This window comes from Lipophrys pholis (assembly GCF_963383615.2).
Source record: "Lipophrys pholis genome assembly, chromosome: 8".
Taxonomy (NCBI): Eukaryota; Metazoa; Chordata; class Actinopteri; order Blenniiformes; family Blenniidae; genus Lipophrys; species Lipophrys pholis.
Window position 1 is genome coordinate 2,876,258 of NC_137630.1, and position 13,707 is coordinate 2,889,964.

At 45.7% G+C, this 13,707-nt stretch overlaps 1 protein-coding gene across 2 annotated transcripts in view; it reads left to right on the forward strand.

Annotated features, from left to right (window-relative positions):
• Positions 1-13,397, forward strand: part of vps13d (vacuolar protein sorting 13 homolog D) — a gene marked incomplete at its 5' end in the record, with an annotated part of 91,638 nt that extends 78,241 nt beyond the window's left edge. Inside the window, 17 exons of one of the 2 annotated variants that reach the window (XM_080469480.1) lie at positions 407-639; positions 720-822; positions 3,422-3,579; positions 3,952-4,060; positions 4,243-4,413; positions 5,527-5,625; positions 8,020-8,169; positions 8,262-8,411; positions 8,525-8,621; positions 8,738-8,886; positions 9,160-9,294; positions 9,784-9,951; positions 10,201-10,333; positions 11,261-11,456; positions 11,536-11,667; positions 11,938-12,178; positions 12,483-13,397. In XM_080469480.1, the coding sequence (XP_080325606.1) occupies positions 407-639; positions 720-822; positions 3,422-3,579; positions 3,952-4,060; positions 4,243-4,413; positions 5,527-5,625; positions 8,020-8,169; positions 8,262-8,411; positions 8,525-8,621; positions 8,738-8,886; positions 9,160-9,294; positions 9,784-9,951; positions 10,201-10,333; positions 11,261-11,456; positions 11,536-11,667; positions 11,938-12,178; positions 12,483-12,614 (2,556 nt within the window). In that variant the 3' untranslated portion in view covers positions 12,615-13,397. Of the gene's footprint in view, positions 1-406; positions 640-719; positions 823-3,421; positions 3,580-3,951; positions 4,061-4,242; positions 4,414-5,526; positions 5,626-8,019; positions 8,170-8,261; positions 8,412-8,524; positions 8,622-8,737; positions 8,887-9,159; positions 9,295-9,783; positions 9,952-10,200; positions 10,334-11,260; positions 11,457-11,535; positions 11,668-11,937; positions 12,179-12,482 lie in introns of those variants that run through there. The other variant, XM_080469481.1, reaches the window with a different exon arrangement.
• Between the last annotated feature and the right edge of the window lie 310 nt (positions 13,398-13,707).

Here is a 13,707-nt window from a genome sequence, read left to right on the forward strand (position 1 = left end):
CTGGCCACTGGACTGGTTTGGTTGTCAACATTAAAATCCCTCCAGACTGCTGGTTTATCCTCTCAATGGCTTCAGGCTGCTGACGGCGAGGTTGCTATTCGTCAGTTTACGTCAGGTCTCAAACGGGGCTCGCTTTACGGCAGCTGACGGGAAAAAGTTATTTTTAATTTTTTTTTAAGATCGGCGGGGTGATCGGCTGGATTTGCCGATTCCCGATCAGTCACAAATCACCAATATCGACCCCTATCCGATATCTACCGATCTGGTCGGGACATCCTTAGTATTTATTAATAAGAAAGAAAAACAGATTATTAACTCGGGCTGTTTAAACCATCATGAAATAGAAGATGAGGTGAATGAAGACGGAGCAGTGGACTTGATTAACATGCTTGGACTTCTGTCTCAGGTTCCCATCCAGTTCTGGCAGCACGGTGTGGCCGACATGCGGTTGCACACGGAGGTGAAGGCCAGCTCAGTGCTGGATTACGCCTGCGATGAGCCCACGCTGCCGCCGTACCTCACGCTCACTGTGAAGGGAGCGGGGTCATCTGAGGTCACGGCCGACATGAACTTCTTCAGAGAATACAACAAACTCTACTACGAGAACTTCATCTACATTGCAGCCACTAACACCTCCCAGTACGTGAGACGTCACAGCTCAATAAAAGCACGGTTTTCAGGACTCGTGCTGTGATGGCCACGTGGTTTACTGTGTGCAGGGACGCGGAGAGCCGCCCGGTGGGGAAGAAGCATCAGGTGAATCGTGCTGAGCTGGTTCTGGACGTGGATACCAAGTCTCAGAGGGTCATCCTGAAGAAGAAGGTACCCTTTCAATTTCAACAATGAAGCAGAATCTACAATCTGAGTGAAATGTCAAGATTAAAGTTCCCCTAAGAAAAAAAATACTTTATCACTTTAAAGTTACTCTACCAGAATCCACAAAGGACAGATCAAACTTTTAGGAGCCAGTTTTAGTTGTTGATGTACATCTCTAATACGATGTCAGTACCTTTCTGAAGGAAACTCGTCATTACACTCCAACACTCATTCCCAGCATTTATATTCCACGACGGAGGCCCAGGTTTGTTGACCTCTCAGCATCACGGTAACGCCCCAAGATTCCTGAAGCAAGAACCCGTTTGTACACGCGAGATCTGGATTCACACTGGAAACACGTTCAACGATCAGTTTCACAACATTTCAAACTACTTTAGTGGCTTGAAGACTTTGTCTTTGAGAAAGTCTGGCTTTTTTTTCACCCTGAGTTGGTGAAATGTTGATATTTCCGCTGGAGCTGCCACGACACCATCTTTCATATCTCAGAAACCCTTGGGGCCGGTTTCTGAAGATGAAGTCAGTTAGCAAAACCAAAACACAGTTTGATGGCTACAAATTCCGGGTTGTTTGGAATAATATCCACATTGGTGTGAGTGGCGATGGTCTTGTTTTCATGAATTGTGTTTATTCTCTGTGCTGAAGTGATACTTTTTATGGGAAGTATGTTTTTTAAAATGTTTTCTAGTAGAGTAACTTAAACTGTGAAACCTAGAATCCAGACAGTAAACACTTAGATCCAATCCCAACTAAAATATTTAAAGACATTTTCCCCCTGATTAGTACATCAATACTAGATCAGATCAACATATCTCTAATAACAGGTTATGTACCACAAACCTTTAAGGTTGTGGATGTTAAACCTCTTGTTAAAAAACCAACCTTGACCCAGGTGTTTGAGCAAGTTACAGGGCCAATATCCAACCTTCCAGTTATTTATTATTATATCCTATCATTTCCTAGAAAAAGTAGTTGCAAGTCAGCTATGTGACCATTTATGCAAAAACCACCTATTTGATTCTTTCCAGTCGTGTTTTAGGTTCATCAGAGGACAGAGACACTCTGGTCACAGTTACTAATGAGCTTCTCGTAGCCTCAGACAAAGGACTGGTCTCTGTTCTGGTCCTGTTCGATCTCAGTGCTGCATTGATACTATTGATCAGAACATTGATACTATTAATCAGAACATCCTATTTCTGGGACTAGAACACATCATCGGGCTTAAAGGTACAGCACTAAATTGGTTCCAATCATATTTATCTGACAGGTTCCACTTGGTTCATGTTAGCGACCCTTCAGTCCAGACTGAAGTTAAACATGGAGTTCCACAGGGTTCTGTCTTAGGTCCTATACTTTTAACTATATACATGCTTCTCGTGGGGAACATTATTAAAAAACACTCCATTAACTTCCATTGTTGTGCCGATGACACACAAATCTATTTATCTATGAAACCAGATGATAATAACCAACGTTCTAAACTAGAAGCTTGTCTGGAAGACATAAAGGTTGGAGGAGCCATAATTTTCTGCTTCCGAACTCGAATAAAACTGAAATTATTATAAAACATCTGAGAGAGAAATTGTCTAAAGATATAATAACACTAGATGGTATTACTTTGTCCTCCAGTACCACTGTGAGGAACCTGGGAGTTCTTTTTGACCAGGATTTATCCTTCAACTCCACATTAAACAAATCTGCAGGACTGCCTTTTTTCACCTCCGTGATATTTCCAACATTAGAAACATGCTGACTCAGAGTGATGCTGAAAAACTACTCCATCATTTGTTACCTCCAAAGTAACTATTGTAACTCCTTATTATTAGGGTGTCAAAATAACGGCTTAAAAAGTCTTCAATTGATTCAAAATGCTGCAGCGAGAGTCCTGACAAGAACCAGCACCAGAGATCACATCACTCCAATACTAACCTCTCTTCATTGGCTTCCTGTTCAATTTAGAATAGAATTGAAAATCTTCCTTCTAACTTATAAAGCTCTTAACAACCAGGCTCCATCATATCTTCAAGAACCTTATCTCCCCAGAAGAACACTTCATTCTCAGAGTGCTGGCTTACCGGAGGTTCCTAGGTTTTCTAAAAGTAGAATAGAGGTAGAGCTTTCAGCTTTCAGGTTCCCCTCATGTGGAAACAGTCTCTACTTTTAAGGCGAGACTCAAGACTTTTGTATTTACTAAAGCTACTGTTAGGGTTGTTTCAAGACACTGCCGTGCCCCGCCCCCCCACCTCTCTTTACCTCCGCCTACCTGAACCAGGGTCTTTACCCCTCCCTCAATCTATCTGTTTGTCTGTTTTATCCCTTCCTTTCCTCTCCTCTATCCCCTCATCCCAACCGGCCAGCAGAAAAGCCGCCAACTCTGAGTCTGGTTTGTACAAAGACTTCTTCCTGTTAGAGGGAGTTTTTCATTTCCACAGTCGCAATTAAATCTGCTTGCTCATGTGGATTTGTTGGGTTTTTCTCTATTAAAAGCACCTAGAACTGAGTGTTGTATTTGGTGCTATATAAATAAAGTTGGATCGGTTCGGATTGGATCGGGTCCGTGGACAGACAATGTGTGTGTTGTGTGCAGGAACCCGGGAAGCGCTCTCAACTGTGGAGGATGACCGGAGCTGGCATGCTCTGTCACGAAGGATCCTCTCCACCACAGAGCAAGCTGGCCCAGCCACGACCTCTGGACTCGTCTCTGGTGCTGGATATCGCTGGGCTGGCGGCGGTCAGTGACAACAGGTCAGTGTCATATTGGACTTTACGACAGTAGTCAAGTGCCATAAACAACATCTGCCCAGGTTACTGGGGTAACGCCCGAGTTACTGGGGTAACGCCCGGGTAACGCCCGGGTTACTGGGGTAACGCCCGGGTTACTGGGGTAACGCCCGGGTAACGCCCGGGTTACTGGGGTAACTCCCGCAAGGACACTTGATCCTTCTTGTTGTTAATCTGCATGCTGGTTCCGAGCCAGCAGTAAAGCTTTTCATTCATCATGAAGCTTCGTGTGAACATTCGATTACTTCACAGTTTTCAACCTGACAGGCTTCTTTCATCAGTGATGGTTGCTGCTGTCAGTGTCACATCAGATGTATTCTTCTTTCTGTCTCCCAGCTTTGAGCCATTGATGCTGAGGAGGCCAGACTCACGCCGCAGCACCACGCAGACCTGGTACTTCAGCTCTGGCATGCTGACCTGCGGACTTCCACGACTGGTGGTGCAGGTAAGGAGAGCAGATCTCACCAACACAGTGCTGATTATGAGCACGTTACAACATTTAGTGAACAGAAACAACATCTACCATAATCACTAGTTCTTCACCCTAATAGAGAACTTATTGGAATGTTAGGTTCCAGGTCCTGTCTCTTCAGATCTGTATTTAAAGTGAGACTTGTGCCCCGTCAGGTAAAGGGTGGCGTGGCTGGGCTGTACGATGGAGCAGAGGTGGTCCTGGGACCAGATTCAGGCCTGCTGGAGCCGGAACCCGAACAGCAGTTCATCAACCAGAAGATGAGACCTGGTTCTGGGGTTCTGTCAGTCCAGGTGCTGCCAGATGGACCCACACGAGTCCTGCAGGTGGGAGTCGAGCCATGAAACACAAAGAGAGAACATTGAACTGTCAAACAAAAGCACAAAGATACCTGCTCACGCACGTACACAGTGTAACAGCCATCACTGTGAGTATGTGCATGAATGGATGAAACGTGAAGTACATACTTGGTCAACAAGTCAGTCAGATATTCAAGAGTGAACCTGATTCCTTGACGAAATGTGAGCTGACGTTTTGGGGGAAGCTTTCTTGGTTTCATGCTTCTCTTCATATCCACTTAAATGAGGCTGGTTTGAATGAACTTTAAACCAAAATATAATACGGAGGACGTACAAACACATTTAAATACAAAATATCTTGGTTCTGTTTTGTTAAATTACATAAAACATTGAGAATGGATTATTTCCTCCATCCAAAAAAACATTGAAGAGTTGATGGTGACGATTAGTTTTTGGTCTCAGTTGTTGTATTTCCACAATATCCAAATAGATTTCTTTCTGCTTTTACTGGACGAACTAAACTCTTATGGACGTCTTCACAGTAACTTAAATATCATAACAGTACAGAATATGTAGTGGTTTGTGATCTAGAAAATATTTTATTCCTTATTTGGATGTTGCTCTGTAATTTGTACTGTCCATGTATTATATGCTGTTTCCAGTGAATTTTTCATCTATTGTAATACTCAGAAATGCCTTTTGGTCACACCTCGGCCTGAATCTCTCATCACTGTTCAAACCTGATAATTAAACAGCTGTTGATGTTTCTGAAACTGTTTCACAGGTTCAGATGGGCCGATGAGTGATTTTCTAAATACAAACTGCTGCGCCAGGGAAAGAAAGTAATCTGAAGGTGGAAGTAATAAACACAGTCAAACATGCTCCTTAGAGTAACTGACACAGTTTGAGGCAGCAGGTGGCTTCCTGAGCAAACGGCTTGGATTGGCTGGTGACATTGTGCATGTGAATGGGTGAATCTAAGTTTTGGTGTGAAGCACTCACTATAAAATGTTCCATTCACACCACAGTCCAACCAGCTGATCACTTCAACCTTTAAGATGAGAACGATCAACATCCCTGACATAAAGAGCATCTGTGTTGTAATCTGAGTGGTGGTGATGAACGTTTGGCTGTTTGCAGATCAGTGACTTCAATCAGAGGAGAATGATCAGGAGTTCCTCCAGTACAGAGCAGGACAAGAACAAGGAGGACGACAAGGAGCTGGAGCAGGAGCTGGAGGTGAGACGTTCACCTCAGGAGGACTTTTTTACATGAAACACGACTTGTTCTGACTGTTCCAGATGTTTTACTGTAAACATGTTGCAAACTGCTCTCCATTTCTAAAACCTTGCATAGGATTCCTATTAGAAATGTACGTCTGCCCAAAAGCAGAAAATAGCATGCGCCGAAAAAAATTGGATCTGCACGCACTTTACTTTTATAGATCCCAGTTTACCTGGAAAGTTGTGCAGCTCATCTCCCGCCCTCAACAAGCCCACTTTCTACCATACATGGTCAATGGAAAGTGCCTCTTCAGTATTTTTGCATCTCATTCAGCCGCTAAATCCTGACAGAAAAGACGAAGGAAAGGAAGTTTACGGAGAGAGAAATAGTCATGGAGGAGGTGGAGGTCAGGAGAATGATATTATTTAGTGATCACGGTAGTGGAATCACTAATAAAGGAAATTAAAAGCGATCCTCACTGCTGGAAATACTTATTTTTTCTCCCTGGCCTTCTCCCAAAAAACTTCCGTCCACACGTCACTATGAACACGGCTCAACACGAGGCTTCCGGGCATGTAGTACACATGCCACGCCTTTAGGGGCACTGTGACTCACCAAACACAACCAAAACGCAGAAGACGACAGACCACATAGAAATTTAGAAGTAGTTCTTGCATATAAACCACTATATAACTCTAGTTGTATAGGTCTATAGCCCCGCTCCTTCTGCTTCCAGCATCAGCAGCTTCACCGGAGCTCGAGTCCGTAGGTACGTCCGAATTGTCCCTCCTGTCTCCTTATCGATCGACTTCTCCTGAACCCCGGAAGTGTTCTGTGTGGCGGCCATGATGAGGACTGTCCGAATTCTCAATAAGCGAAGGAAAGGAGGCTTGTTGCTTCATTTAGAACCTCCTTTAGCTTAGGAACCACTGATGGTTGCTTTATCAAAGGAGACCAGCTCATGCTGCCACACAATTCCTTGCGGTGACTACATTTAAAGGGACCAGCTCATACGAGTGTTCAGGGAACCTCAGGACAAAATCAAGCTGCAGCGCCCTCCAGTGGCCCGGCATACTAACTACATCGTTGTCTCTGTGTCCGCTGCTGCAGTGTAAACACTAATTTTGTTTTGCGGATTAGGTGTTGTCACATGAAACGTTGTCGTGTAAACAGGGCCTAAAACGATACTACACTGGGCCCGGCCGGTACTGGTATCTTTTTTTTCCTTTTTTTAACCTCACTGTGTTGTAATTTGTACCGAGGAGAGTCGTCAGTCTCTCAGTGGGGGAAGCGTCGGCCTGCTACTCCGCTTTCTGTCTTTCATTCAATTAGGATTTTGTAGACATGGGAGATTGGCCAATGGTTTCTTTTTTTTCTTGCACTCCGGTTTCCCACAACATCCCTGGACACAACTTCAAAATTTAAAAACAACGTATTTTCAAAACAATCTTCTCCCAACCGAGCTTGTATTTTGAAAAGAATACCGGATGTGCATGCGTAAATGACACAGCGTTGTGTCCATGTGAGAGTGAGCCTGCCAAACTGACTCAAACGTCCTGTGGAAACTCTGTAAAAAGAAATAGAGTGCATCACTAACGGAGCAGCAAAGAACAAGAGTCTGGCGAAAGTGAGGAATAAAAGAGAGACAGAGACAGAGAGACAGAAGGGAAACAATGGCTGCTGCTACATCCACAAGGCCATAACTGTCTTCTCTTTTTATTTGAAAAGTATCGAAAAATATTGAAATACATTTTGGTATCGGTATCGATACCAAAATGTTGGTATCATGACAACACTAGTGTTCATACAGTTTAGTATATTTGTATGTTTATAGCTGTAAATCCTAATAAAAGCAGCTGGAAAAGAACCGACGTCCTCAGAGACTGGAGACAGACAATCAGTGTGTCCTCTCGTGGACAGGAAACACTGGAGCATCCACACTGCAGCTTTACTCACAACTGTCACCGCACTATTTATGTGTTTACTCTGAAATTAGACTGATGGTTGCACAATTTGTCACAATTGATAATCACTCACTTCTATCCATCGCTCTGTTTCATTTAAAGATTATCGTGCTGCTGATTCAGCAGTAACGTTCCACTAAAGAAACATCTATACCACTGCAGATCGGCTGTTTATGATCACGTTTCTCTGTAAGTCTGATATATGAAGATATTAAACGTATGAGATGAATCTGGCTTCAATTCTCCACCTCACAATCGGAGCCACCAGGTTCCTCATCTCCAAAATGTGTGTGGTTCAAAGTTTGCGTTCCGGTACACACATTCTCCCGCAAAGTTTATTTTTATAGATCACAACCTTTGCGTGGGAAGTGGCGTACGCATCTTTCAGGACCAGTTTTGTGCGTAAGCAAGCTTTATAAGTGAGGCCCCTGGTCTTTGTTCTCAGGTGGTGGTGAACCTAGAAGAAGGTCTGGGTATGTCTCTGGTCAACAAGGTTCCTGAGGAGCTGGTCTTCATCACGCTGTCTGGGATTGAAGTTCATTTCACCCGAACGGCCACCAACGAAGTGCTGGAGCTGAGCATCCAGAACATCCAGGTGCACGCACGCACGCACGTTCGTACATGTCGACCTGCATCCTGCAGACAAAGAGTTTCTCATGGTCAGACGGTGGGATACTGTGTTTCCAGGTGGATAACCAGCTCCTGGGAGGCACCCAGCCTGTGATGCTGTGTGTGACTCCCAGCTCCAGCGACAGCACGGTGAGCGACTGTGGTCCGGCCCTGCAGGTCAATTCTGTCAAAGTGCCGAGCAGCCTCATGCTCACCGACCTGTTCAAGGTGAGGAAGTCACACACGTCTGAGCAGAGGTTGGACTGAGCGTTGGCGCTGTCTGTTGTCGCGTTGAGGTGAAGTCAGTATTCTGTGACGGAGAATGTGGTGATGTTTCACAGCACCTCATGGTGACGGCTCGACGCTTCACCGTCATCATCGAGGAGAAACTGCTGCTGAAGCTGCTCAGCTTCTTTGGATACGGACAGACAGAAGCTGGTGGGTCATCAATCACTGACTTAACACACACACACACACACACACACACACACACACACACACACACACACACACACACACACAGATTTGCTTCATGTGGCGTCCTGACTGTGCAGAGCTGGAGAAGCTGGATGAAAATCTCCACGAAAAGGCCAGCGAGGACACGGGACCCCCCAAACGTTACTACTTTGAGAATTTGAAGATCAGCCTGCCTCAGGTCAAACTGAGCGTCTTCACCTCCCACAAGTTACCCCCGGACCTCAAGGTGCCCCCACACTACCTCCTCCTCTTTAGAGCCGCTCGCTTCACACCTCGCTAACCTCTGTGTGTGTGTGTGTGTGTGTGTGTGTGTGTGTGTGTGTGTGTGTGTGTGTGTGTGTGTGTGTGTGTGTGTGTGTGTGTGTGTGTGTGTGTGTGTGTGTGTGTGTGTGTGTGTGTGTGTGTGTGTGTGTGTGTGTGTGTGTGTGTGTGTGTGTGTGTGTGTGTGTGTGTGTGTGTGTGTGTGTGTGTGTGTGTGTGTGTGTGTGTGTGTGTGTAGGCTCTGAAAGGCACTCTGGGCTTCCCTCTGATTCGTTTTGAAGATGCAGTCATCAACATGTATCCGTTCACCAGAGTTCACCCGTATGAGACTCAGGAAATCATCATCAACGACGTCTTGAAGCACTTCAGAGAGGTGACATCATCTCACACACCTGCTTACTGTGTGTCCCAACTGATCAAACAAACTGTCACATAATGTAAAGAAGTTCAATATTTGAATGATGTTTCTCATGGATTACATGTTATATTTTTGATCCTTGGTTTTGGATTATTATAGAAGCATGACTCATCGTCTCGTTGTTCAAAGTGTGGAGTTGACATGTTTCCTCAATGTCTTTTACTTGTGATGGAGTGTGACTCCACTAGTGTATCATCAGTTATAGAATATATATTTTGAAGACATCCCAGGCCTCAAATTAAACTAACTGGAACGAGATGTACTCTACTCACAAAAAGTCAAGAATATTTTAATTTCGTGTGAAATTTATGGAAAAGATAAAAACTTGATGCTGGAGTGACATTATATCGTGAAGGTAGAGCATTAAGTCATTCATGGTGATTTCCTCTTCTCAAACAGTTTCTGATGCAGGAATGACAGCGTCTGGTCTGGTCTGTTTTACAGGAGCTCATCAGCCAGGCGGCTCAGATCCTGGGCTCGGTGGACTTCCTGGGGAACCCCATGGGTCTCCTCAATGACGTCACTGAGGGCGTGTCTGAGCTCATCAAATACGGCAACGTGGGGGGTCTCATCCGCAACGTGACCCACGGCGTGTCCAACTCTGCAGCCAAGGTAGTATGCTCAGAGCAAGGCCGAGTCCGCCTCTCTCTGTTCTGTTCTGTTCTGTTCTGTCCCGTACCGTACCGTCCCGTACCGTCCCGTTCCGTCCCGTACCGTACCGTACCGTCCCGTCCCGTACCGTCCCGTACCGTACCGTACCGTACCGTCCCGTACCGTTCCGTCCCGTCCCGTTCCGTCCCGTCCCGTCCCGTCCCGTTCCGTCCCGTCCCGTGTGAACTGCTCTTTTGTGCTTTTTGTCAGTTTGCGGGGACTTTATCTGACGGGCTGGGAAAAACCATGGACAACCGGCACCAGACTGAGCGGGAGTACATCCGGTACCACGGCGCCACCAGCGGGGAGCATCTGGTGGCAGGAATCCATGGACTGGCTCACGGTACGGACACACCTCAGAGCTCTGTTCAGACTCCTGGTGGGTCACAGAGAGAGCGACGGCGTGCGGCTGAGCTCTGGTGGTTTGACTCTGTGGAGGACAAAACTTTAACGAGCAGCTTTCAGTCTGAACGAAACTCTGGAAAACACGGCAATGTGAAGTTTGTGTCTCGGCATCGTGTTTTCTTTCTGTGCATTCGTCTTTCTTTTCCAACTCACAGATCTCTGTGATTCTATTTGTCTTTTTGTGGCTGGATTCTGTCTGGTTTCTATAAATTCTCAGAATGTAGTGTGTGCAGTATGTTTAATCTTAATCTGTGCATCCTTCACTCTCCTGTGTCCCTGTTGTCCTCTCAGGTCTCAGGGGGTCACAGGTTCACCAGGACAGATCAGCAGATTTCTGTTTAGATAAATGTCGAGTAAAGAAACGTACCGATCAGCCAGAACAGATTTAACTGCATTTCAACATGTCTTTAAAATAATCCTGCAATTTAATCTGTCACTCATGAATAATATTACCTGATGTACTGTGTATGGATTAATGCAGCGCTTCTCAAAATACCTTCATACATACATGCAGAGACAGACAGACAGACAGACAGACAGACAGATTGAGACAGACAGACAGACAGAGACAGATTGAGACAGACAGACATCAGGATGCAGACGCACAAAAAGCAGAACTTTTAATCTGTTTTTTAAATCTAGTAGGTCTTTCTTTAGTTTGCATCTCTTGTTATACTGCTGGTGGTTAAAGTCTATTTTATTATCTTAATTAGAGTCGATTCTAAAAATGGAATTAAAGATTTCAGTTTTTATTTTAAAGCTCCACTGCTGGACTTTTTCCATTTTAACTTGTAAATGAACCTTGTCCTGGAGTTCTTGTCTGCTCTGCTCTGTGCTCCTCCTGAATGCCGTGCTCCTTCCTTAGGGATCATCGGAGGCATGACGAGCATCATCACGTCCACGGTGGAGGGGGTGAAGACGGAGGGGGGGGTCAGCGGCTTCTTCTCAGGCCTGGGGAAAGGTCTGGTGGGCACGGTGACCAAACCGGTGGCCGGAGCTCTGGACTTCGCCTCAGAGACGGCGCAGACGGTCCGGGACATGGCGAGTCTCACTAACCACCGGTCAGTGTGTGGCTGTGGGTGTGTGTGTGTGTGTGTGCGGTTCCTCGGTGTGTAACGGTGTGTGCTTCCTGTCCTTCAGACTGTGTGTGTTGCGGGTCAGGAAGCCTCGCTGCTGTAAAGGTCCTCAGGGTCTTCTGCCTCGATACTCTGCAGTGCAGGCCGACGGCCAGGAGCAGCTCTTCCATCTCACCGACAACATCCACTCCGAGTTGTGAGTTTCTCTTGGTGTGCTCGTGGTGTTGTTGTGTTTTGTGGCAGGTTGTGTGAGTTTCTCTTGGTGTGCTCGTGGTGTTGTTGTGTTTTGTGGCAGGTTGTGTGAGTTTCTCTTGGTGTGCTCGTGGTGTTGTTGTGTTTTGTGGCAGGTTGTGTGAGTTTCTCTTGGTGTGCTTGTGGTGTTGTTGTGTTTTGTGGCAGGTTGTGTGAGTTTCTCAGTTCCTCGTGTCTCCAGACCGTCAGACTGAAGCTTTGGTTGTGTTGACAGCTTCATTGCTGTGGAGGCCATCGACAGCTACTGCGTCCTCATCTCCTCCAAGGTGGTGTACTTCCTGAAGCCGGGGGAGTTAGTGGATCGGGAGGCCATCTTCCTGGAGGTGAAGTACGACGACCTCTACCACTGCCTGGTCTCTAAGGATCATGGGAAAGTGTATGTGCAGCTCACCAAGAAGGCTGAGAACACCAGCAGTGGTGTGGCCATCCCGGGACCCTCGCACCAGAAACCGATGGTGAGTTCACGCACGCACGCACGCACGCACGCACGCACGCACGCACGCACGCACGCACACACACACACACACACACACACACACACACACACACACACAGTGTGATGTTGCAACACATTTTTCAAGTGAAAACGGTAAACTTAAGTTTACTTCTGGTCATTAATCTCTAGAAGAAAAGCTTCCAGAAGAGAATGTTTCTGATTTGTCTGCACTGGAATCTTCTTGAAGCGAATGTCTCATATGTGATCTATGCGGACGTGGTGCTTCTAATAACTACTCTCATTCCTGGCACTCTGTCCCACAGGTCCACGTGAGGAGCGAGAGCCTCGCCATAAAAATCTCCCAAGAAATCAATTATGCCAAAAGTCTGTACTACGAGCAGCAGCTGATGCTGCCTGCCAGTGAGAACGAGGACTGCTTACTGCTGGAGTCCTGATCTCCAGCTTCTCCGCCGCTTGTTCAGTGTCTACAACAAAAGTGTGCTAAACATTTCAGTCACGTGACCTGTGACCGCACACACACACACACACACACACACACACACACACACACACACACACACACACACACACACACGCACACACACAGTTAAACATGCTATGCAGCGTTCGTCTGGCTGTAAATGTAGAAAAGTCTTCCACCTGTATGTTTGTGAAAAGACAGAATTGTACATAGAGAGCTCCATACCAAGACTATAAACTAGTGTACATACTGTGTAAAATAAGTAGGATGTGGACTTTAACAAACTGCCTTTACAATTGAATTTTGTGTATAAGAGACTATGAAGTAGACAAGAAGGAATTGCACTGACATGGAGAGGTGACCTGCAGCGTCTGCTTCATGGACACACACACACACACACACACACACACACACACACACACACACACACACACACACACACACACACACACACACACACACACACACACACACACACACACGATGCCTGTCACTGTCTAAACTGCCTTTTACATCCCAACAAGTGTGACATGTACCTGCTTTTATGGAGGGATCTTTTTTATTCGGGTTGTTATGAGCTTGGAGACGAGCCTCTTCCTGGTGAAGCAGCTTCCTTCGTGTGGAGGAGCTGCTGGTTTGTTGGGTTTGGTGGTTTTTCTGAGTGAGTTGAGGACGAGCCTGTCCGGGAAGTGATGGAGTTGTTTGTGATCTGTGAGTGAACCATCTTCCATTTCAAATAAAGCATCAGACATTTACTATTGGAGTGTAAATACCTTTTATTTCCTGCAGTTTGTCATAGAAAGCAGCTTAGTGTCAAAGTGTGGATCCTTGAAAGGAAAAAGAATTACATAAATATATCATTTTTATATGTGTGTGCGTGTATATGCCCAGATGGAAATTCTATGTTGAACTTGAAGACCACAACAGTCACTCCCAAAACCAGTTGAACTTGTTAACAATGAATCTACGTATCAAAGCAATATTGTACAAATGGAAAATGATCTGCAAACGAATGAAAAGACGAGACGTGCCAAACAAATATATTACTGTCAGTAAGTAATAGTCAG